General features: G+C 25.6%; 1 protein-coding gene across 2 annotated transcripts in view; it reads right to left on the bottom strand.

Annotated features, from left to right (window-relative positions):
* The window catches only part of LOC112593306 (5-hydroxytryptamine receptor), a 194,144-nt gene that overhangs the window by 59,955 nt on the left and 108,226 nt on the right, over positions 1 to 25,963 (bottom strand). The window contains exons 3-4 of one of the 2 annotated variants that reach the window (XM_025337689.1): positions 12,672 to 13,231; positions 532 to 665 (exon numbers count right to left, since the gene is read on the bottom strand). In XM_025337689.1, the coding sequence (XP_025193474.1) occupies positions 532 to 665; positions 12,672 to 13,173 (636 nt within the window). In that variant the 5' untranslated portion in view covers positions 13,174 to 13,231. The remainder of the gene's footprint in view (positions 1 to 531; positions 666 to 12,671; positions 13,232 to 25,963) is intronic. The other variant, XM_025337688.1, reaches the window with a different exon arrangement.

The following is a 25,963-nucleotide window of genomic DNA, read 5'->3' as shown; positions in this document are numbered from 1 at the left end:
ACATTTTAAACTAAGTTTTAATTTTTGCAAGCTATTTGTTAGCTTAATAAGTTTGTTGCACTTTACAATACTTTATAATATATGGTAACACGATGATGATACTATTATAGACGCTTGAATACATATATTTAAATCATATTTATAACACTTTAATGTTAATTATTGTTTATTTATTTTTCATTTTAATGAAATAACTAAAGTTATTAAATAGAATAATTGATATTTTTAATTTAAATAATCAACATCTATTTTTTAGCGAATTTGGACTATTAAGTATTAATCATGGACATTACTGAACATAACAATTGGTCCATAAACCCTGAAAGTACTTGAGCGGAATAATTCGTATGTGAAGAGATCATGAAGCGTAATCGGTAAGCTTTCGTATTGTGAATCGCGATTAAGTTTAACTGTGAAATAAAATACTTATACTAGCCCTACTCAATATTAAAATAAATGTTAAAATTCTATTCAAATTTCAACTTATTCAAATAACCAATAAATTAAATTTGTGAACCATGCACTACATACCTCATAAACAGCTCCTAAGGGCATGACCAAACATGCTACCATTAAATCGGCGACCGCTAACGAGACAATGAGATAGTTGGCCACGTTTTGTAAATTCCTCTCCAACAAAATTGCTGCTATCACCAACGCATTACCTGAAAATATTATAACTGTGTAATTTAAATTTATTTTACATACAAGTTATAAAGAACAATGCTGGTAGTTTTGGAATTTTATGATGTTTAACAATAGATATAATATTATAAATAATTTATTGCATTGCGTTTATGAATTATATCTTGTATTTTACCGTTTTTAAACCTTTAGGTAAAAACAAAATATTACTACTACTACTACTACTACTACTAATAATAATAATAATAAGTATTATTATTATTATTATTTAATAACAGACATAATAGCAAGGGATTATTCCTGGGAATTAATATTTTTCATCGTGGTTATATAAACATATATTACCTGTTTATAAGCCTAATATAATAATAGTGAGTTGTATAATATCATTGAAAAAATATAAATTCATTTCCAGATATTTCAGTGGATTTATACTTCCAAAAAACATATAAACTAAAATGGATTTAATTTGTATATTAGACATTTAAGCTTATTTTAAATTTGTTTAAAAAATATTAGTTTTATTTAAAAATAAAAATATCCATAAACGAAATAAAAATGAGCATTTATGTTACATAGATTTTTATTATTAAACTTTTGAGGAAAATAAATAATTATTCGATTGTGAAACAAGTGAACAGTTAATTTAAATATTAGTTGATATATTGTTATATTGGATAGTGAGTACATGCATTTAATTAAAGATTTTGGCAATGTTACAACCCATTGGATAAAAACAAAAATAGTCTTATTACTATCACACAAAAAAAAAATGATATATATTTGTTCATTACAATATTAATGTCTTGATTTTATTGTTAACTATTAAAGTAATAAGTATAAATATCGACGGAAGGTTTTTTTTATAAAAAATAAATACCGATTATTTGAGGAAGTAGATTTGCTTATCGACAATATTTAATCCTTTTTAAGGATACTAATAATTTTTTTTTCCATTATAATATAACAATATAGATACATTAACTTATATAATATTTTATGATTATCAATCCTTTTTAAGCTAAGCTTGTAATAGGAATAAAGAGTATACCTTTTATAAAAATTTATTAAATTGTGTACATTAAAAATATTGATATATAATAGATACAAACAAATAGATAAATAATAAAAACAAATCAAGTTGTTAACTATACACTATAAAATTTTTTGAATTTTTACTTTACGTCATACAATAATAATGAAGTAATAATTACAAAATATAATTTAATATTTAGACTAATTCTAAAAATAACAATACTCGTCCAATATGCTATCTACCGTAAATATTTTATCTACCGTAATTTTATAATAGTTTAGTATGACATCTACTGTATGTCTATATGCTGTATATTATATATACTTTATCATTTTGCAATTAAAATTAAGCTTTTATTGAAACCCCAAATTATATTATATTTATACTTTAGTTTTTAGTAGGATAGGTAGGTTAATAGGTATATCTTTATATTATACCTGTTTAGTGTGTATTTGTGAGTCGCATCGATTAAATGTGGTTTTACTATGATTTATTTATTACTATTTATTAATTATTATTAAGAGTTTAAAACCAAACAATTTAAAGTGGCGAGTTGAAAAAAGTCCTGAAAAATAGTTGAAAACGTGATTCGGAAGGTAATATTTTGAAAACAATTTATAATCGATGTACAAAAAAAGGTGCCAAACATTTTACTCCATATGCAAAAACAATAACTTTTTTTACGTATATGGTTAAAAATGGGAAGTGTAACAGTGGTTTAATTTGTGCAATATCATAAAACTTGTTTGGTATTGGGTATTTCAAATAAAGAAAACACAACCCGAGGTGTTTATGAAAAGATCAAAATCAAGTATAGTCGGCTGATATATTTTATGTTGAGACGTAGCAGTAGCTGAATTTCAAAACCGTAAGAAACGGGAGGTCCTGGCCTAGTTGTGCAAATAGATGAACCCTTGTTCCAAGATAAAAGGAAATATAATCGTGGAAGATTGCGTCTTGGAGATGGCAAACCTGACGAAAAGTCTGATGAAGATAAAGAGAGTTCAGGTGAAAACGAAGTAATAAATAATCAAAATTACGGGCAACGAACTCAAGGGCCATTGGTTTTTGGTTTGTATCATAAACATGATGGCTCTTTAGATAAACGTTTTTTTTTTTTTTTTTAAAGTTGAAAAGCGCGATTGAAATACCTATTACTACCAATTATATTAAATGAAGTTGAACAAGGCAATACTATAGATTTTGATAAATGGCATGTGTATTCTACTTTAAATTAACATGGGTTTATCCATAAAACGGTTAATCATTCAGAAAATGTCATTGATTCAAAAACTAGTGCTGAGACACAAATATAACATTAAAACATAGGAAGCGACTAACATTATTACCATCCCAACTTCAAGAAGAGTGGTGGCACTCGTTTAAAAAACCAACTGAAAACCTGTTCAAATCATTTGTAGGAACGATCAGAAATACGTATAAAACTACACAGTATAAAAAGAATGACAAAGTAGAAATTCTGCACTATAAAGGTAAAACAATTCACATTTGTAGATAGTAAATACGTGTTGATATCATACTTCACTAACATAAAATTACGGTAGATAGCATATAAAACCATCAAATGTGCGGTAGATAGTATATTGGACGAGTATCAAAATAACCAGTATGTATAATATTTTTAACATTTCCTTGATGTAAGTGAATATTTATTTTTTTTGTCTCAAATAGTCAATAAATGATTTATTGTACCAAAGGATTTTTTTTTAATATTTAACAGAAATATTATAAACTCTATTTTCTCTTTTGTTTTCATTAAAAGGGTTACTATTTTTTTATTAGAGATTTAAAAATAAACATAATTACAATTTTTTTATAGAGTTATTGAATAGGTAATACACCCATATCTAAGTAATTTTGTCTACTCTATCCTTCCAAGGAACTTTTATTTAAACAAATTCGTACTAGATTATTTTGATTAACTTGCAACTGTCTTAAAACTCTATCTCCCAGACCACCTCATACTAATAGACCATATTGATAGATTGATTGATCAAGCAAAAATACATATATCATATGTGTAGTTTTTTTTTTTTTTTTTGGTATCAAGTTTTTGAGTTTATTAAATGCAAATGATATTGCACGTAGATTCTCTACAATATTATGTGAATGAAGATGCCATCTTAGGTTGTTATCAAAAATAATCCCTAAGTACCTTATTCTTGAGACTTTTTTAATACGTTTTCAAATGTGTACGTTACATATTTTACTATTAGTGCAGGTATGTATAGTTATTGCATTAACATTTGTGAAAGTTTTATACATGGAAAAGATCATGAACATAGTTTTATCATCATTTAATATAAGATTTTTGTCACTAAGGCATTTATGAACTTCGCTCATACCAATCGTGGCTTTAGAATGAACTCCTTGCCACGATTTTCCCGTGAAAAGTAGACACGTATCATCAGCGTATGAGACTATCCGATCATTAAAATTGACATACCGAATTTATGTATAAAATTAACAAAATAGGACTCAGAACATTGCCTTGTGGAACACTATATTTGGTAAGTTCATCTTGGCTTATAACATTATTAATTTTAACTCTTTGTTTTTTATTTGTTAGATAGCTATGTAACCAATTTTAACTATGGTTATTTATTCCAAAACTAGGTAATATTTGCAGTAGAGTTTTATGATGAACTGTACCAAAAGATTTAGCTAGATCCAAAAAAACAGCTATTACTTTGCTTTCATTATATATCAATACTGTGTCATACAATGAAGGGTGTCATCAATACCTAAGCCAGGTGTAAAGCCAAATTGATTTTTGGATAACAGTTTATTTTCCTCCAAAAAAGTAATTAACCTAGCTTTAATTAATTTCTCTAAAATTTTGGAAAAACTTGTCAACAAGGATATTGGCCTATAATTGTTTATGTTCTTACAATCCCTACCCTTTAAAAGAGGCTTAACCACCACAACCTTAAAATAATCAGGAAAAATACTTTGTTGTATAGTTAAGTTATAAATGTAAGCTAGTGGATTAACTATCAATCTAATAATATGTTTTAATATTTTAATTGTTACTCTATCAAAGCCAGTCGCAGTGTCATCTTTAAATTTACCGACAATTTTTAGAATATCAAAGTTTTCAATTTTTTTAATAAATAAATTGTCGAAAGAAAAATTATTATTAACATTTGAAAATTCTTTGTTTAACACATAACCGGAGTTCTTAGCTATTTTTTTTTTTATGTTGATAAAAAATTCATTAAAAATATCTTTCGGTTCCATATTTTCATTATATACTTAGTCATTACTTATTATAGTTTCAAATTTATCCTTACATTTAGTTTTAGATCCTGTGACTTCATTTATAAGTTTCTACATTAATTTTAGTTATGAACGATATTTTTAAATTTCTTTTCATAGAATTTTTTTTTTTTTTTTATAATCTTAAAACATTAGTGCAATTATTCTTATATTTTTTTTATAGTGTAGTACCAATTCAAGTAATTTGAATTTTATTTACATTTTAATGAGAAATCTTGCTTGTGACGTGTGGAACATAATAAGCCAACTAATATCCACTATTTTAAACGCTTTGTTTTAGAAGTTAATACTTTATATGAAATAGATTTATCAATTACATTATTTATGATTTTTTGAAATGCATTGCAACACTCATTAGCACTAATTTCGTTGCATATTTCAGACTATTTTTATTCACATAAAAACTAATTAATATATTATCATGATCAATTACAAGATTAATATTTTTTAAAATTTTGTAAACATTATTAATAAGTATAGAAAAACTGATTGAAAAGAAGTCAGTGATATTAATCTGCAGCACATCAGCATTTCCTGTACTAATTAACTGGTCATTGCTTAAAAAAAAGTACATGGTCAATACAAGAGTGATTATGGCCTATGGATAATATAGTGTTAATGTTAATAAAAGAAGTAAAACCAATATCTAATAATAAATCCAGATATTAATTGAAGAGATTAATTGAATTATTGCCTCATATGTTAATGCTAATATCCCCGATAAGTATTAACACCTTTGTATTTAAATTTATCTAGAGTTTTTCTTAATATACTAATATAATTGGATATGTCAATAAGGGTGATCTATAAATCCATAGAATATTAATTGGTATACAGAGATTCATCAAGGAAAGGTTTCAAAAAATTAGTTTCATCAAAATCATGTTCATAAAATTCTAACTAAAAAAAATCCTTAAAAAAAAAAAATAAAAATTCCATCATTTTGATTCCTATTTATGGATGAATAAAATAAATTATAACCATCAATATTGTAATTATAATGAAAAGATGCATTATGCCAGGTTTCAGTTAACACAATATTATATCTATTTTTTACTATATATCTCATTTTTTAAGAATAAAATCATTTCATTAAAATTTGAGTTAACACTTCTGATGTTATAACATAAAATATTTATATAATTGTTATTTAGATTATTTTTCATATTAAAAAATTCTGAGAAAAATTTAAAATAATTAGTCTTATATAGCTAAGATAAAATTTTATATTAAGATAGTTTACCATATGTATTAAGGATTTTAATACAGTTAAAATGATCTAATAAATAACGGTAGTAAGTTAAGTAAGTTTAGATAAAGCAAGCTCGTTATCAATTATTATGGCTTTGGTGCTTTAATTTTTTTAATGAACAATTTAGAGTCCCTAAACTAAATATATTTATAGGCCACTTCACGAGCCAAAACTATTGCTTTAAAGAATAGATTTCTACTAAATTAAGTTGAACTGTCATTCATATAAATCTTATCATCATTCCAGTTAGTATTTACAGATTTACATGTTAATTTTAGCTTCCTTACACTGTCCATCATAAATTATTTGCTCTGGTATGTCTGTACTTCCGCCATTATTTCCTTAGATTTATTTTCAATTTTCGAAAAAATACGAAAAGCTTTTAGTATATTTACTTTCATTCCTACAAACTCAGCAATCGACTCCACTGTTTTTATGCAGTCTGCATTATTAAACTTCGCAACACCTACAATTTCAATGAAATTTTCTATTGCTTTTTGTTCCAATACATTCAAACGTTTATCTAGAGTTGTAGCACTGTATTTTAATTTATTATTTTGCTCTTTTAAGACTTGATTTTTTCCTTGATATCTTTAATAACTGTTATCATCATTTTTTGCAATTTTTTTCAAAGCTTTCAAATTTATTGCCCATAAAATTGACTGGTTCTATTAAGCTTTTAATATCTTCATTAGTAAAAATGGTTGGTTCGATATGTTTTATATTTGTATCATTCTTAATATTCTGTGTTCTAGACAGTCTAGTATTAGGTTTACGAAATTAGCAATTATTACAACACCAATTTCATCTGGCATTATTTGAAATTTTACTAAAAGAGGTCTCCCTGAACCCAGTACACGCAAAATGCAAAAATTCATTACACGTTGAACATTTAATATCATCACTGTCAAAAATATCATCGTTACAGATGTTACACAACATTTTTTATTTAAAGTTATTACAAAGAAATGTAGTAGGTATAAATATAAAGAATATACAGGTAAACGAGAGTTAATTAAATGGCAAATTAACACAATTATAAACTCAAAGAAAAAACTGATAAGCAACTAACGTCGAAACACGTCCGGACTGAACCAACGTTAAAAGTTATTGAGTATAATATATACTTCCTTAAGCTATCTGATAATAGGTAATATAAAGTTGTAAAGAAATATAAAACGATTTAATGTCCGATCAATGAACTTTTATGATAATAAGTAATCCGTCAATCCCACGAGCCTCAGATTTTGATAATACCTATAAGTGCGTAAGCAAGCAAATTACATTGATATATTTTACTGTGCGTAGATATTTTTGAACACAGTAGCTAGGGGCTCTAGGGCATAAATTTAGACGTACTTATATTATTTCAATCGGATGTGATTTGTACTTATTTCCCCCTATATAAACATCCTTTGACAATAATAAATTGTACAATAATGTAATTTTGCATTGTTGAGTCTCTAAAAAATAACATTTATCTTACATAATGTTTGTATTTTATTATTAAACCGAACGAGAATCACATTTTTAACATTTATTTTTATCTATAAGCTCTTTTATTGTCTATACTGCTTTTTACATCTGGTTAATTTTAACGTGTGTATTATTTCCATTTTATTTAGCCATTGCTTTCCTTCGCGGCCACCTAACACTTAATTTTAACCAATCGTTTTGCATGTAAATTATCTTTCACATATTGATACAAAACTAAGGAAATATATACCTATTATGCTACAGAATTTAGGAAAAGATTTAAAACATTAAACCATTTATAATGTTACGTTCTAAGTCATTCAACAGTATCTCATCAGGTTTTAAAATCGAATAGAACTATTTAAAAGCCATTAAATATAAATTTAAAAGGCTATATTTTAAAAATTATATTAAATTAAATTCATTTTCTCATTTTCTTATTAAGAAAAAGATATATTTTGCGTATTTATAAAACTTAACGTGCCTCATATTCAAAAGATACTGAATACTTAGGCCAATGAACTGAAGAGATTTACGATAATATACTCATTTTAAGGCTTTAAACTATGGAGGTTTCATCCATTATATTAATTTTTCAATTAATTTTTGTATTTTGATTATCTTTAAAATTTTTCCTATAGTTACATTATTTATCAGTTCAAATTATAAATTATTATAGTATAAAATATGAATATTTTACATTATATTTTTTCAAAGTTATACATATTAAAACTCGCTCACGTCAATTTGATCAGATATGGGCAATATTATTTGTATAAAGAAAAAGTGTATATTTTTTTTTTTTTTGTCAACTTTAAATGAAGACAATATTACATAAGACATTAATTATTATTTATTTAGAGATTTATAATAGATATATTATTTTAACGGAAAAGTGACAACTAACTATTAATATTGTAATAAAACGTATACAAATAATACCAATATTATAATAATTTGAATGCAGTGTATACAGATGATTGTAATTTTTCATAACAATTAATATAATAATAGTAATAAAAAAAAGTTTATTGTAATAAAACCAAAAATTTTTCTGTTGAAGTTAAAATAATATATGCCTAAAAACAATAGCACATTAATATGGTTATTAATTTTAATAAATAATAAATATAATATGATATAATATAAAACTCATTTCTCTGCAGAACAAAAACTATACTCTTTTGTTTTTAATTGTCAATTCGTAAAGTAGTAAATTTATAGTCATCATAAACAGTTTGTACTTTTGTAAGTACATGTACGATATTAAAGTAACCATGGGCACATTATAAATACTACGGAAAGGATTTCATGAGATTGCGAAAGCATATTTAACTACATAGTTGGTATATTTAAAACGGTCATTGTGTTGTTAAATACCGCATTTTAGATAAACCGCACCAAGAACAGCAAAATATGAAATTCTCTTATTTTCTAAAATATCATCTTTTGTGTTTCATTTTGTCAGTAGTAAACAACAAAACCCGTGCTAACATACTGTTATGGTCTTATATTAAAATACAACAATTACACTTTACATTCTTTTATCTTTTTATTTATTAAGAACGTAATAAATAATAATATTATATAATTATGTATAAATACTACGTATAAAATATTTCCTTTTAATTATTACTCTGTCTGTACAACTGAAAGCAATGTTTGTGTAATTTATCCAACTGATAAATCATATATGAGCAGAATTCCTTAAAGAAATAGATGCGATGATATAAGTATAAAAAAAGGGAACAAAATCTATTTTATTAAGAAATCGTTATCGAAATATTATGTCTTAAGTATTTAATAATACTTAAAACAAAGAATGAAATAACTAAAAAATGTAATATATCCGATATCATGTAGTTTTAAACTGTTCAACTAATTTTAGTAAGTATTTATTTTGTTGATATTTTTAGAATGTCGATATTCAAGTATTTTTTTTATACGTTTGGATACTAAGTATTATATTTTGTTTAAAATAACCAAGAAATATTTTTTAATTTAATATTTTGAGATGTACACTGTACATATTTGAGAAATTATGATGGTTACAAACAATTTTTATTTTATTTTTAATTAAACTTTTATTTATAGCATCTTCAAAAAAGCTCGAGTAGTTGTTGCAGAAGAAAATTCACTACTGACAATAAAAAAACTTTTTTTTAACGGAAATACCTCGGACTTAATCAAATTTATTATTTACTTGGTATTCGTTGGTTAATGAATTTTATTGAAATGAATAGGTATGTGTTAGTTTAAAACTAACTATAAAGTTGATTTTCTTTTTTTGTATAAATAAAGAAAAACACAGATTTTCAAAGTATTTACGTTCTATACTTAAATAAATATAAAATGATAAAATGATATTAGTTTTATACATATTTTAACTTGTATATTTTTAAATAATGATTTGAATGCTTATGATAGATACTTACTTATTAATTATCACTTTATTGGTGATTTAAATATTATGATTTAGATCGTAATTTCCAATATATCTATAGATCTATTTATTGCCTACTTTGTTATTTTATGTTTAAATCGTGGTTTATTTATGGCCCAATGATTTTATATCAAGATTTATGTACACAAGAATAAAAAAATATTTTCTGATATGTATATCCTATTTTTAACCGTTTTTATTTTTATGAACTTTAAACGTGAATTATATTGAAGTTTTTTAGGAAACAATTTTTAAATAACTTATGAACGGAAAAATTGTTATGTTATTTTTATTCCTTCAGATCATCTTTTGTCATTATCTATGCTAGTAACCATTACGCTTTACAACGTTTTCAACGCTGTTTATTTCATTACATAAACGGCTTATACTGTTAGCCTAGAATTTTTTTTTTTTTACCTTGTGTATGCGGTTTTAAAATCAGGTAACTAAAAATATATATACGTTTATGTGAGTTGAAATGTCATAAAAAAAAAAAAAAAAAAAACATTAAAAGTTAAATTAAAAAAATTAAAAATATGAAAGCACATCAGTGCGTACCACTGCATTTATGATACAGTTTTAGTAGTAGTTTTTGTTTATAAAAAACTGGAAACTTTACAAATTTAAAAAAAAAAATGTAAAGCTCAAACGTAAATTTTAAATTTAAGGTTCAATTATTTGATTGACGTAATTGGTGTGTAAGAGTTGATGAACGGGTATTATAGTTGTATTAAAACGTAACAAAAAAAGGTAGCATTAAAAATAGCTTATCATAAAAATAAACAAATAACTGAGTTTTAATATTCTAATGAATGTTTTGTTGAAATATAGGTGGGGTGCCAACCTGAACGAAATAATTACGACCGAATCGATTTATTCTATGTAGGCAGTATGAAAAACAAAACAATGCATTCTCTCAACAAAAGAATAATACGTGGAATGCGATGACAGGTAATCATTACTTAGATCGATAATAATTGGTTTTAATATGGTAAATGATAAAAAATAAAATGGTTTTGTGGGTCATTGTTGTCCGTGGGCCGGCTGATGCTACAGCGACTACTGATGCGTTGTATTAAAACGATTATTATAAAACCGAATTTCTGAAATTTAAGACATTATTAATATGGAAGTTTTATAAATATTCGTGAGTTTACAGTCTACACGTACGAAAATTGTAATGATTGTAAAATGGTAATTCAACAGTAACGAAAATAATATAAATGTAAATTACTACTTCGCTTAACATATAATATTACTGTAATATATAATATTATTATTATTTAAAACATATAAATACAAGGTCTGAATAGTTAAATCACGAGAGTTAAAATATTTATACTTATTGTTGTCTGGTTTATACGCGCATTTCAGAAATTCAATTCTCAAAACCATTAGAATTTATGAGTGAAACTCGGTTTTGAAGTACCCTTTTACATAACGTTCATTTTAAGTCCATCTTTATAATGCCATTATTACGTACCAAAATAACCCGTATAATATTGCGTCCCGTCCATTTGTCTAATACAATTTATTTTGAGAGAACGTTGTACACACTACACGGCTCTTAATATTATTTGAGTTCATAACAACTCAATGTATGCGAATAACCAACGCCACTTGGCGGGGTACAATATGTTCGCAAATAATATAAAACGTTGAATTTTTTTTTCTTTTGCTTATGTGGAGTTGTGTGTTTTTATCTGCAGAAATATTACGTACGATTTTAATGTCTTGTATGCACCACAAAGCATAAATTATGAAAATTCAATCCACCGTTTACGCGTTAATTTCGTTTGCATTACCTATTATATTATGAAATAAATACGTCTTAAGTATTGACAAACGATTAAAAAAAAAAAAAAAAAAACCAGATCGAGATGATTTCTATCTGTTTAAAACCACCGTGCGTGCAAATGAGTATTATTATATTGTTTTGACGACTCAGAATTGTGTCCAATAGCACCACTCTACCAATTTTCAGCTGACTGCAATCATTATACATCTCGCTATTTCGAATTTTGGTATCTCGAAGTTTCTGGAAGTCGAATTTTTTTTTCAACCCCGATCATTCAGTATTACGTCTTACGTATTAAGTTATTTTATTGCATCGAATTTATATATGTCGAATTTTCTATAAGTCGAAGTCATTATCATCCGGTACCCGCCGCCCATTACGATCCACTAACTCGAATATGTACGACAGACGAGATGAAGTATAAAAAATGTTCAGACCATAAAACATAATAAGATAAACGACTGATAATAATGTATATTTACCCAAATGACGAACGATAATAAAATATGGTATTAAGTTTATAAATACATTATTCTTTATTATGAATACACGTTTTTTTCCCAGTAATTAAACAATTTTTATTTCAAAATGTATTTATGTGTCAAATCCCCTCGGTAAGTCAACGTTTCGATACGTCCAACTTCATTTTTTCGTTCCCTCGCGACTTCGAGATACCGCCGCAAAGGTTTCACCGTATTGCGTTACACCGTGTTTGACTTACCGCAAATGGTCGTCAGAATCATCGCACCCAGTATTATGCCGATGGTGATGACGAATATGTAATTGGTGAGGTCTTCCGCCTCGGCGCCGAGCGTGTGATTGTACGAACCGTTCAGGAACGGTTCCACGCCTGCCGTCGCGTTGGCCAGCACAGCGGCCGTCGACGAACCGTTTTCGGTGCCGTAGTAGTAGCCGCCGGCACCGGAACCGCCGTCACTGATGGCCACCGACCGGACGGGCCGCCGGAAGTAGTCGCCGACGAATCCGCGATCGCCGGCGGCGGCGGCGGCAGCGGCGGACAGCCGGCCGGACGCCGCCGCGGCCGGGTCGTATTCGGCGGTGGCGGTACCGTCGCCGCCACTGCCACCGCCGCCACCACCGCCACTGCTGCCTCCACTGACCACGTCACCGCCACAGTAGAACGTTATAGCGTCGGCCGCCGCCCGCAGCACGCAGCCCTGGCGTCTACTGCCGGTGGCCGCAAGTGCTCCGAGCAGGGCCATATGATACTCGTCGCGGACTTGTTGACCGGCCGCCGGATCAAAATTCCTCGGAGCCCTTCTGAAACAACGACAAAACAGACGGTTCAACGTCAATACGCTACTGTGGCCAAAACGTAAGCATGCGTGGGGGGGGTAGGTGCAGAGAACTTTTTTCGCGTTTCGAATCGAAATAGGCTCTGTTATAAAATATAAAACAGAAAAATATTACATCACTTCAGCCGTTTTCAGGCGGGTAAATATTATAATATTACGTTTGTACGACGTGAACACAAAACGCAGTTACGTGTCAATTATTTTGCACGGGGGCGTCAAAGGTCTAATAAATACATATATGGGCCCGTACACGATTTAACGCCCGTAGGAAAAACCCAAAGTGTTTCAATAATAACCTATAAATAATATACGATTGTATATAGTTATATGATATTATATTACGGGGAACCGCGTTGATGCGACGTCCCAAATTATTATTGTTATTACTTGAGAATCTTCGTTTTTTGAGCTCTCTATCTGCAAGTTCATGGGAGTGTTATAACAACCTTATCAAAAGAGTAAGAACTTTACATATCTTTAAATATTGTTTTAATCATTTTTTTTTTTTTTTTAAGAAGAAAAGTTTTCTTTGATATATTTTTGAATAATTTTCGTTAGTTATTTTATGTAGTAAAGTTAGACTATAAAATATAACGGTAGAAAATTTTCCCAAAATAATTACCTTATTACCCCTTTATGCTCATGACAATGAATGGAATAATAATATAGAAAACTAAATTAACATTTGTTGTGGATCGTTTGTTCAAATTTGAAATTTCCAGAACATGAACTTCAATAGATTGAAATAATAAATTGAGTTTTTAATAAAAATTCATGAAAATGAATGCGAATAACTAAAGAAGTTCGTACATTAATTTAATTTCTACTGACTAATTGGTACATTATATTGTATTTAGCTATTTAATTTTTCTTTCAACCACTGTTAAATATAATAATAAATAATAACATGCTCGTTTATTGTTTTTATAGCATATTATAAAACATATTATTCATGTACCTGCCAGAAGCTGATCAAATCTAAATTTAAACAAACCGTTTTTCCTTAGTACCTACTTTCTAACAATACAATAAGCTGATGTTACGAGTATAATAGCGTTATAATATCAATATTAATAGCTTATAAGCTATATAATTTTCACGTTTATTTACTCGAAAAGTGATTGAGAACAAATTTAAATTGTGTATGAGTTAACACCTCAACATATTATTGTACACGATGATTTGAATCATATGGAGTTTGAAACATTTTCTGCGAATATTGTTCTTTATATTTAGAAAGTATTAAATTATTTAGATTTTATCAGAAAATTTTTAAAACAACTAAGCATTAATCAAATACGAATTGCAACATCAACTAGTAGACCTATCATCTATTTCACCATTGCGATGCCATGTGCAAGTAATTATTATTCTTGATTGTTTTGCTGTGTGAATGTGTGTTTGTGTGTATGAGTATGTGTATATTTGAACGATTTAATTATGCCATTTGATATTGTAAAACGTTTCGAGTTTAGTTCAACATGAAAATTTTAAAATAGTTATTTATAATAATGTTATAATTAACTTTATTGAATATTTTGACGTACAACGGAGGTACCTATTTAAGTACTTTAAACGGACCTAAATATTAAACAGCGTAAAAAAAAAAGACTAATAAATAAATGAATCATATTATCGCTTAAATAATCTAATTGTTATTGCATTGACCTTAATAATTAAATCATCAAACTTTGATGGATACAATACATATATGTCACCCGTTAGATATGTAAATACAACATCAAATTTAATATAAAATATATGCATAATTACGCCCTATACAGCGAAATATGTGGAATATATATGTATATATGTTCATGATCAGTAATTAAATAATGCCAATACGCGTTGTAGGTCACGAAATAAGATATTTCTAATGAAAAATATTTTATTGATTTAACCTTAAATAATGAATTCTTTATAAACAATTTCAATTAAACCAAGTCACTTTTTTATAAAGTTTTTTATTGTAATCAAAAGAAATCATTTTATCGTATCATACAGTTTTATTTGTCCTCTATATTATAGTAGTTACGGAATACTTTTTGCTTTCATTTTATATATTTCAGAAGTTAGTTAATTTTTTATATTTATTTTATTATATTTGTATAGCATATTATCATGAAAGTACAATTTATAGTTTACATGAACTATGAATTTTATTCTTCGATTACTTAAGGCAGTATGTAAATACCAAAAACATAACAATGCATTTAGCTTTATTTTTAAATTATTAAAATGTTTTATTTTTGAATGCTCACCATTGAAATTATTTTATTTTTACTTTCTATTCTTTAAACACTAAGTAAAAAATTCAACCACGGGTAAGTGTCTAGACTTAAATAAGGCATACATTATTCAATTATAAATTGTAGTGGTAATTGTTATGTTGAGTTATTGTTGTGGTGTTTAGTGTTGACACAAAATACAACACTCTGATAAACAATATTAGTTTTAATTTTATAAACGAATTCCAAAGCAAAATAATATAATGGTTTAATATATTATTCACAATCCATTTAAACAATTACTTGTGATGACTGTTAGATTTAACTGTTTAAATTTTTAGCACCAGAATGACGGTATAAAATATTGTCTTCATATAATGTTAGCAATTTACTCATAAATAATAAAACCAATCTGTAGCTTTTCACATTCAACTATTATAAAATTATATGTAATAAACTGTTGTCAAAATTAGTAGGTATAAATATAAATTCTAAAATAGTTTAATCTTTTGTCAACAGAAATATGACTAGATTACAAGGTTAGGTTAAGACTGAGTGATAGTCATCAATCATGTTTGGTTGAAATTAGTAAATATAGCTGTGCATTAGCTATTTGTCTATTATTTTTATTTTTACACACAAAATAATTTTGTAATTACAATTTTTTTAACTAGTTAATATAAATCCAATACCGTTTTAAAATATTATATTCACAGATTGTTCCTAAAATTAATGACTGAGTATTAAATAATTTTTGTTATTACGCAAATAATTATATTATAGAGACCCAGCTACGAATAAATTATTTCAAATGCATTGTTTCTATTACCAATGAGTTGAGATCATAATGTTATAAAAATTGTAAAATCGGATTCAATGTTTTAATACATTTTGGTATAGAATGATTTTATTTTTATTTTTAACGTACGATTATTCAGTAGTTTATATTTATAATATTATTTACTAATCGTTTAAGAATACTCGTATAAATATAGCATCAAACAGGCGCTGCTGCAATACGCATAAAAACCATACAGTTTATTGTGGTATTTAAGAGACGCTACTTCCTATGTATTGTCTCAATCCTACAAACGTATATCAAATTATAGGTTCTAAATAATCAGTTTAACTCTGTTATAATTAATATTTTTACAATGAATCGACCAATTTTAAAATTAACAGTAATAATATTCACTAGCAAATCACATAGGATTTTTTTTTTATATTTTAATTTTAAGCAAAGAGTCATTGTTGGATGATTTCTTATTCACACAAAACCATAATATGTTCCAATGTCCTCCACATATACTTATAAACTAAGCAATATATATTATACATATCTTTTATAAAAATATATTATATTTAAATTTTACAGCGAGTTATGAGTTTTCAAAATATACAAAAAATGTATTGTAAAATCAAAATATAAAAATAACCTCTGAAAATAAATAGATTATAATATTCATACGTCTTATAAATTTAATTATCAAAATATTAAATGTGAAAAAAAATAATTTGAACGTACAATGTTATGCATTTGTAAGTAGGACCACTACGCATGAAAATGTAGGGTCATCTAAAGATATTAAATTTCTCAAAAAATATTATATTTTTAATTTTTTATCCTAAGTATTGTTAGGTATCTGACATACAAATTTATAAATTTTATAACTAAAATAAAAAGGATTTCATGAGTGTTAAATAATAATTTATATATATTTTTATTAAAAATAATTTCGAATATTACAGATTTAACAAGATTCCAATTACTGAGTTTTACAAGCTACAATGGATATTTATTATACTTATTATCATCATATATTATATAGATTTTAATAAACTTAGATTCTCACAAGTCAGGTAGAGGTTAAATAAATTATAAGAACTTATAATTTAAGTTTTTGATTTAGAAAATAAAAAAAAACAATAATTATTAAATTGTACATACATAATCTAATCACATAAATCATTAAACGTTTATAAGTTATATATATTAGCATATATAAATGTACACACAATATATTGTATTATATTGGTACATAATTTTGTGTGTATATAATTATATTCGAATGACCATAATAGTTAATGATCCAGTCGAGTGAACTGAGATTACCTTAAATCCAAACAATGCGCAACATGTTGCCAATCGATCCTTCAAATTTGTGCGTTCGTAAGATGAAAAAAAGAGAAACCAACCCAAAGATAAATCGAATTACTTGTGTTACACGAAACTTTCTGAAAATGTAACTTGTCATTTGGTGCCAAAAACGGTTTTGTGTAAGAACAGATAAACTCTTGTGTCCGATACATTGCTGTTTTGGTAATTATTGTTCTATAAATAATCAGACGAACAGACGAACGTACCAGCTACCAGGCTAATAAATAAGTATTTTTTTTTTTTTGCGAAGATGAGGAGGTGATCATATATTTTTCTCGAATGCTGCATAAGCTACATAGATACGATTTATTTCGAATAAGTTGACTGTGAATAACACTTATATGACATAATGATTGTAGTTTTATTCTATGGCTGTTTGAAATCATATATAAACAATATTAAGTGCTAACCAGCAACATACGAATGTATGTTTCATTTAAAAAACAAGTTTTGTATGAAAATAAATGTTTTCTAATTAAATAACAAAACGGAATTTATAAATATATATATATATATATTAGTATACATATTATTTTTGTGCTATGATTTTGTAAAAATTATTGTGATTTTACAGTAGTAAAAAAACTTATAAAAAGCTAACGTCTTATTTCATTATTTACTATTATATTATATTTTAATGAGTTATTCTATTAAATGTATCCATAATGATTGTGTCGTAAATGTATGGAAATATGTTTATTTTATTACCACATGCCTAATAATAATATAATAATATTTTTATAGTTTATTTTTGTTTTTAAAACAAACTTTGACAATGATAGTTTCTAAAGCAACTATAACATTTTACTTACATATATTTATTGTAACAACTTTTACTTACCCGATTTTTTTTTGTATAAAATCTATATGTAGTGTTGTTTTTTGAATTTGAATATTATATACATTATACTTAATGATAATATATTGATATTAAAAAAAAATTTAGCACTGTGTAATACGAATGGCACAAATTAACTAATAGCATTTCGATTTGTTAATATAACATTGATATAAACCTTAAACTATTATTTATAGTCTATAATTGATTATTATGAGAGGGGATAGATGAAGAATAAAAATAGTTATCATACAAACACAAAATACTATAGTTACTATTATTAGTTATCTGATTCATATTAGTATGTAATATTAAAATGTATAAAAAAAAATAACTTTGGCTTAACATGATATTATTTTATTAAGTATACCTACCATATACCAAAATTATGTATAAAAAAATAATATATATTATGTGTTTAAAAAATTTCAATTAGACAACACGTGCTGCTTAGAAACATATGTTTATTATTCTGGTAGCTTAACTATAATTCTATAGTGTAAATTGCAGTACCCAAGGCTAGTATAAGTATTTTAACTTTATAAGTACTTATATCTATGTTATTTAAAGTGAGTATTTATGTAAATTCAAATGCATTTAGTATAAATGTAAAATATGTGGTTGTGAAATATAAAACTATTTTCTTATCTTTATACTTAAATATAAAATATTAAAAAATTAATATAAATTTTAAAATTTAAAAACAATTTAATTTAACGTTTAACGTATACATATTAATTGAACTGCTTGTCAAAATTGAACATTTATTTTATATCTATTTCTTTACTTAGGATATAATCATTTAATACATTTTGAACTTTGAAAATATCTTATAAATTATTATAAAACATAGACTGAAAATGGTAGTTGTTGTAAACAATATTTTGTTTTCTTGAGATAAATTATACTGTAAACATATTTGATGCATATTACCACACCGAATAATATTAATAATAATAATAAATACAAATCAACTAATAAAATGGACGCATACTATTATAGATTGCTGAAATTCATTTATTCGACACGTAGAATAATTTTATATAAAATATAGTTTTTTTATGTTGCTTTGAATTACTTAGATAAAGATATTTATATTTATGTGCAAACAAATATAAAATATAAAATTATGTCCTAAAAGATTCTACGCACTAAAAAAAAAAAAAAGTTAAAAAAATGTGATTCAACTGTTTTGTCATTAATCAATTAACTTTTGAAAAAAAAAAATACAAAATAAAAATTGTTTTATGATAATACCTAGTAAATACTTGAATGTATATCCAAAATTCAAATAAAGCTAAATAAAATAAAATAAAATATTTTTAATTGCAATATTATTCTAATGATAATTTGTTACTAATATTTCAGTTTATCGCATAATTCAGTATTAAATAAAAAGTAAATACTAAAGTGCTTAGATATATTTCTTTAAAATTGTTTTTTTTTGCGTTCTTATACAATATTAATAACTCTTTGTCTAATAAAATCACTAATTTATATACAATTAGACTAATATTTATATAATTATAGAACGGGGTTAGATGATACACTCTTGTCCCTTATATATTATTATACATTAATTTCATAATTAACCTTTTATTTTTGCTGCGATGATGATAAAATTTAAAGTTTTCTCTATCATGGCAAGGACTTACATAATATTCTACTTAAATACTGAGCGCAATTAAAATATCTCTAAATCATTAATTATTGAGATTTATTATAATATAGTTTAAAAATTCAATTTTATTGCATGAACTATACTCATATTATGAAATAACAACTATTGAATAAAGTTTTGATTAAAATAAGAAAAAAATAAAATAACATATAGTCTTCACTCTTGAGCATCATAAAATATTGCACAGATCGTTTGAATTACTATTTGCTTTACAATGTTGCATGGTTTACCGGAGACGGCGGAAGGTGTAAAAAAGCAATTACTCGGCTACGTCCTGGTTTTATTGCTTGGCAAAAATTTAAATATTATGAATGCGTTAGAGAAATTTAAATATGATAACCGGAGGCGGACTTCAGGTGATGAGACCCCTATGTTTACACCTAACTGAACCCAATGGAATTACGACCAACAAGCACGCCAATGTCCAGCTTTAAACATTTATTTATGCAAACTCGCCTCTCATCTAATATCACACACACGGATACAATTACAAGGTCAGAAAAAAATAGGATAAAAAAGGCTGTTTTTAAAAATTAAGTAGTTTTAATATTATGCAAAGTGTAAGAGCTATAAAAGGTTATAAAAACGTAAAAAAAAATAAAATAATTTCTTTTGCATGTTGTATAAATAAAATTTGTGTTATGATGTTTTTTTATAGAGCATCCTATTACTTTGACAGATTGAATATAACGCTTTATTTTTTTTTTCTTGTACAACATTTATAATACATACCAAAATTAATATAACATTAAATTGTGCATTTAATTTTAATCAAAGTAGTATAATTTAGTATTTACAAGAGATGACACGTATTTAAATTTTAGGGTTTAATAATAATAATTTAATGTACCATAATATTATTATGATTATAGAGAAGGTTATTATAATGCATATATGAGATAACAATACCATATCATGTAGTTAATAATAAAATATCATGTATATTGTAATATCGCTCTAGCTGAATCAAATAATAACACGTTTTACTGGTACAATAATAATTATATCATAAATATATAATATAACGCAAATATTACATATAATTATATGTGTTCGAGTATAAATACTTTTTTTATGTTGAATATTAAAGTAGGTTAATTGAATCTATGGAAAGAAAATAATTATTAGTGTATGATATTTATTTTTCAATACTTGATTTAAACATATTTATCTAAATATTTTAGCATATAAACACTATAGATAAATATTTGTATATTAAAATAATAATAATAAAATTATGATTGAAAAATTGATTACCATATAATATATATATATATATAATATGACATATTAATCATAAAATATTTTTACCAAAGTATCAAAGTAACTACATACTAAAATATAAGATAAAATAATTAATTGTAGGTATAGTTTACAAATAATAATAAGGTAATACTTGGTACTGTCGTAAATGGTCTCGTTAGACATAGTATAAAAAATAATATTTGCTCCAAGCTTTGTTGAGGTGAGGTTTTGTTACGAATTTGATTAGCACAAGTATTATTAGTTATGAACGGACTTTTTTCACGATAAAAATAATATTCTCGTTTCATATAATATTATACATTTTATAATAGCTGATATACCATGTAAAATATGTAATCATTTTTTTGTTTAATAATTAATTATATCATTTTATTAGTAATAACTAATAATAATGTACGCTATACACATATTATATTGTGTTATATTTATTTGCTTTATCGTGAAAGATCAATTTTAGCGATAAAATGTTTTGTATATTTTTTTTTTTTTTTGCCATCGTTATTTAAGTAGTTAGTGGATAAAGTTTAAGATAGTCTATACATGGTTGTTGAAACACTGGTAGATGTTTGTTGCAAGACTTAGTTCTGATTAATTATGCGTATCGCCGTATCGGCGTAACATTTTCCACTATGATAATTTGTGCGGAAGTAAGAAGCGGAAATAATAATGTAAATCAGTTTTAAGATATGTGACTATGATTATGGACCGCATGTAATAGACATGTTTCTATAGCACTAGTCACGTTATATTATAATATATTTACCTATGTTTGATAATCAAGTAGATAGTGGATTATAATAGTTAATTTCACTAAAGTAGATGTGCTCTGGCTTAAACCTATTACCAAATGTAATTATATGCATGTGACATATCTATAACATTTGATAATTTTTTAAATTATTTTAACTCTCGTTAAACAATGTATACAGAAGTGATAAACAACGTAAAAAAGTTTTGATTACTTTTAAAATATAAAATATAAAACAGTCGTTTTGTGTCTAAAAGTTTGTCTGGTCAAAAATATTCAATATACCTACTTGTATTGTACAATGTTTTTAAAGTTATTTTCAAAGTAATTTTAAAGTATGACATATCAGTTAATTTATTATTACTACCTAGATAAATTATTATTATATTCTATCAAAACATTTAATTTTGAAAGGAAACAAGTTAAATAAATAAATTTAATTTGAGTACTGAGCAACTAGATTCGTAGTTATTTTGTTTTTAAGGAACAATGAAGAAATAGTTTATTTATGTAACAAACTTTATTGTGCTGAAATACAAAGTTTAAAAACTACCATTGCATTTTCATTGCGAATGAATTGAAAACAAAACAAACCAAAATATGGGTGAACCGTTCTACGAAAAACAAAAGTTGTTTTTGTTGAATAGCAACGTAGTTTTGTAAATTTTAATGAAATTAAAACAGTCTTATTTCAAGTAAAAATTGTCTCCACCGCGTGACAATGTTATTTTTATTCCTCTGATAACCGACACAACCACAATAGAAGTAGTCTGTATATTATTATACTGAATAAAGGCAAAGGCGTTGTGGGTGGACTACCCCACAAACAGTACAAAATAGATCAATCCATCAAGTCAAACTTCATTAGCGTTTTCTCTTACCAGACAATGGCATCAACTAAAAGCTCGGTCATTGGTGTTTTTTTTCTTCTTTCCGCGGCGCTTATAATATGTCGAGGTCACATCTGGAGCCGAAATCGATTTATATCCTGATCGCCATCCGCTGTTGGGTTTTTTCTCGCCATTTACTCAATCCTACCCATCCTCTTACCTCTTTTAATTTTCTTCGAAATTACTCAGTGAAATAAAATACCAACAAAAACTATTAAAATTCGTTAAAACTCTGCTACCACACAGTTAACTAAACGTATCTGTTGTTTATACGAGACAGATCTGAAGCTGAACTTTAGAAAAGGAGTACCTGTACAACAACCTGCAATTACCAGCCTTTGTTTTTAAGTGATTTTTTTTTTCTTTTCAATGAATTGAACGGCGTTATTTAATATTTATGTACGTTCAATTTTTTGTTTTTACCAACGATATTTTACTTGTATTACATATGTGTTTTACTTTTTTAATTTTTTCTCATAACCATGTACTAAAAATTATTTTAAATAATGGATACCATTATTATGATAAAATGCTTTGTTAGCGATTCAAATAATTATAAATTTCAATAAAATTTAGGACTTATTTTTACAAACAGTTTAATAAAATACTTCATTGTTTTGGAACACTAGAATTTGATGTTACGGTAACAAACTAATTAATTGTAATTTTGCTGTTTTGTTAGATTATATTATTTTTATTATCAATTAGCAAAAATAATCATAAAATTCCAGACCAATTTAACACAATACTTAGTCGATAAAAAATTAAATCACTATCGAATATAAATGTAGATAACATATTCATATATGTATTAATACAATTATAATTATTATATAAATATATATCTAACTAAAAAAAAAAAAAAAAGAAAAAAAAAGAATAATATTTAAAAGTGTAACAAAATAGCTGGATTATAGATATAATTAAATTAACTGTCAATGATAAATCATATCATATTTGAAAAACCAATTTTGAGCAGAGTTAATTCAGTAGAATACTTTAGTGTTAATCTGATGCATTATTACCATATAAATAAAAAAAAAGGGAGTACTTGCAAAAATAAGCTACAAATAGCAATTTTAAAACACTTATTTATCGTTAGTAATTAAATAAAATAAATTATTAGGATAGTATAAATTAATATTATTTAACGCTAACAGGGTAAATAATTTTTAAATACTATATTTATAGACTATAAAATATTGCAGGAGCTTATGAGTTAATTTTTTGAATTATATTTGTACATGATATTATAATATAACACTATTTTTGGAAATAATACGTATTTTTCTTACAATTTTATAAAGTCCATTTCTCTTAGTTGAACTTCAATATTTTAAAATAACGTATGGATATAGAATAAAGGTGGGTGCTGTCCACATGAGCTAATAGTAACTATCTACTTCACTACCATTATTGTGTTAATAAGTAGCTACCTCTTAAATTCGTCGGAAGTAGACCGGACGTCCGGCCAATGGCAATACGGTGAAAATTACACACTTGACACATTGGATTCAAAGCTTTTTTTGATAAGGTTTCAAAATTAATGAACGCAGTCTTCTTTTAGTTTGAACGTCCAAAACAATTTATAATCTAACGATAATGAATAATGTTTCCGCGTTGATGAATTACTTTTGTTATGGCCAACTAAATCAATAATTTCACCATCATACTAATTATTAATTCAACACTTTTAGAATTATATAAATAAATTAATTTTATAATAGTAATTCTTATTTTTTGATTTTAGTTGTTATCTTATAAACCTTTTTAACTTATCAGAGATGAATTAACTAGTTAAAAATATTTAAGTTAAGTTTAAAAGTTATTTTTATCGAGCTAATACTGACTAATAATATAATTATAGTAACAATACTATTTTTTCTGTCGTAATTTTTAATAGAGTAATAGAATTTATGTATAATATATTTAAGGCATAAGCATAAAATAATACTATTTATATAATCCAAATACTAATTATTAAAAAATAGTATACATTTTTTTAAACTAAGTTGAGTTAATATTTTTCCATCTCAGCTTAAAATTTAGCAAGTTAATTTTATTATTTACTTAATTATTTACTTATAACTTAACGATCTTGTGTTCACTTAACCTAAGCTCCACATTTTTATTAATTAACCCACCTTCGGTTTTAATAAAACATAGTCTATTTAAAAATAAAAATTATAAAGATATTAAATTAATTTATAGTTTTAAAATTTCAATCATAATAATATATCGGTAGTTATTGCATATTATGAGGTTATGTGATTGTATTGTTGGCTATCTAAGTACATTACCATTGAGGATGATTATACATTTTCGATATTTTATAAGTATGATGAGATATGCTATTTAAATAATGTAAACGTGTTTCACTATTACAATACATAATGCAGTACTAAATGATGATCGATTAATGGCTAGTAATTTTAGTTATCATTAACCCATAGTTACTAATTTAGCACTATCTTGTGTTCCGTTTTCCTACTATTTAATTCATATTATAAACCCGTATAATGAGAGAGTAATATTATTACGAGAACAATGAATTTAGTAGATGTTTATTATTATATTAAATTATTATGACTGAATACTTATGATTTTAAGTAATTGATAACGAAATTACTAAACTTTACCTAGTTTATATTTTTATCAATGAAAATTTAATATTAAATTCAATTTATTTCTAATTAAAATTATTATTTATAAAATCTATTCAATCTAAATATGTATAATAGAATAAAGTACCTTATCATTTTTTTTACTGAATATTATCATAAAATCGTGTAGATACAATATGCACATATATACGTATTATTATTAAAACCGTACACGCATAAAGTTCTTAATTTTACTGCGTTTTAAATATAATATAATACCATGCG

This window comes from Melanaphis sacchari, unplaced genomic scaffold (genome assembly GCF_002803265.2).
Source record: "Melanaphis sacchari strain LSU unplaced genomic scaffold, SCAv2.0 Contig1_pilon_pilon, whole genome shotgun sequence".
NCBI lineage: Eukaryota > Metazoa > Arthropoda > Insecta > Hemiptera > Aphididae > Melanaphis > Melanaphis sacchari.
Note: the sequence above shows the minus strand (reverse complement) of the source record. Positions and strands in the feature narration are given on the sequence as shown.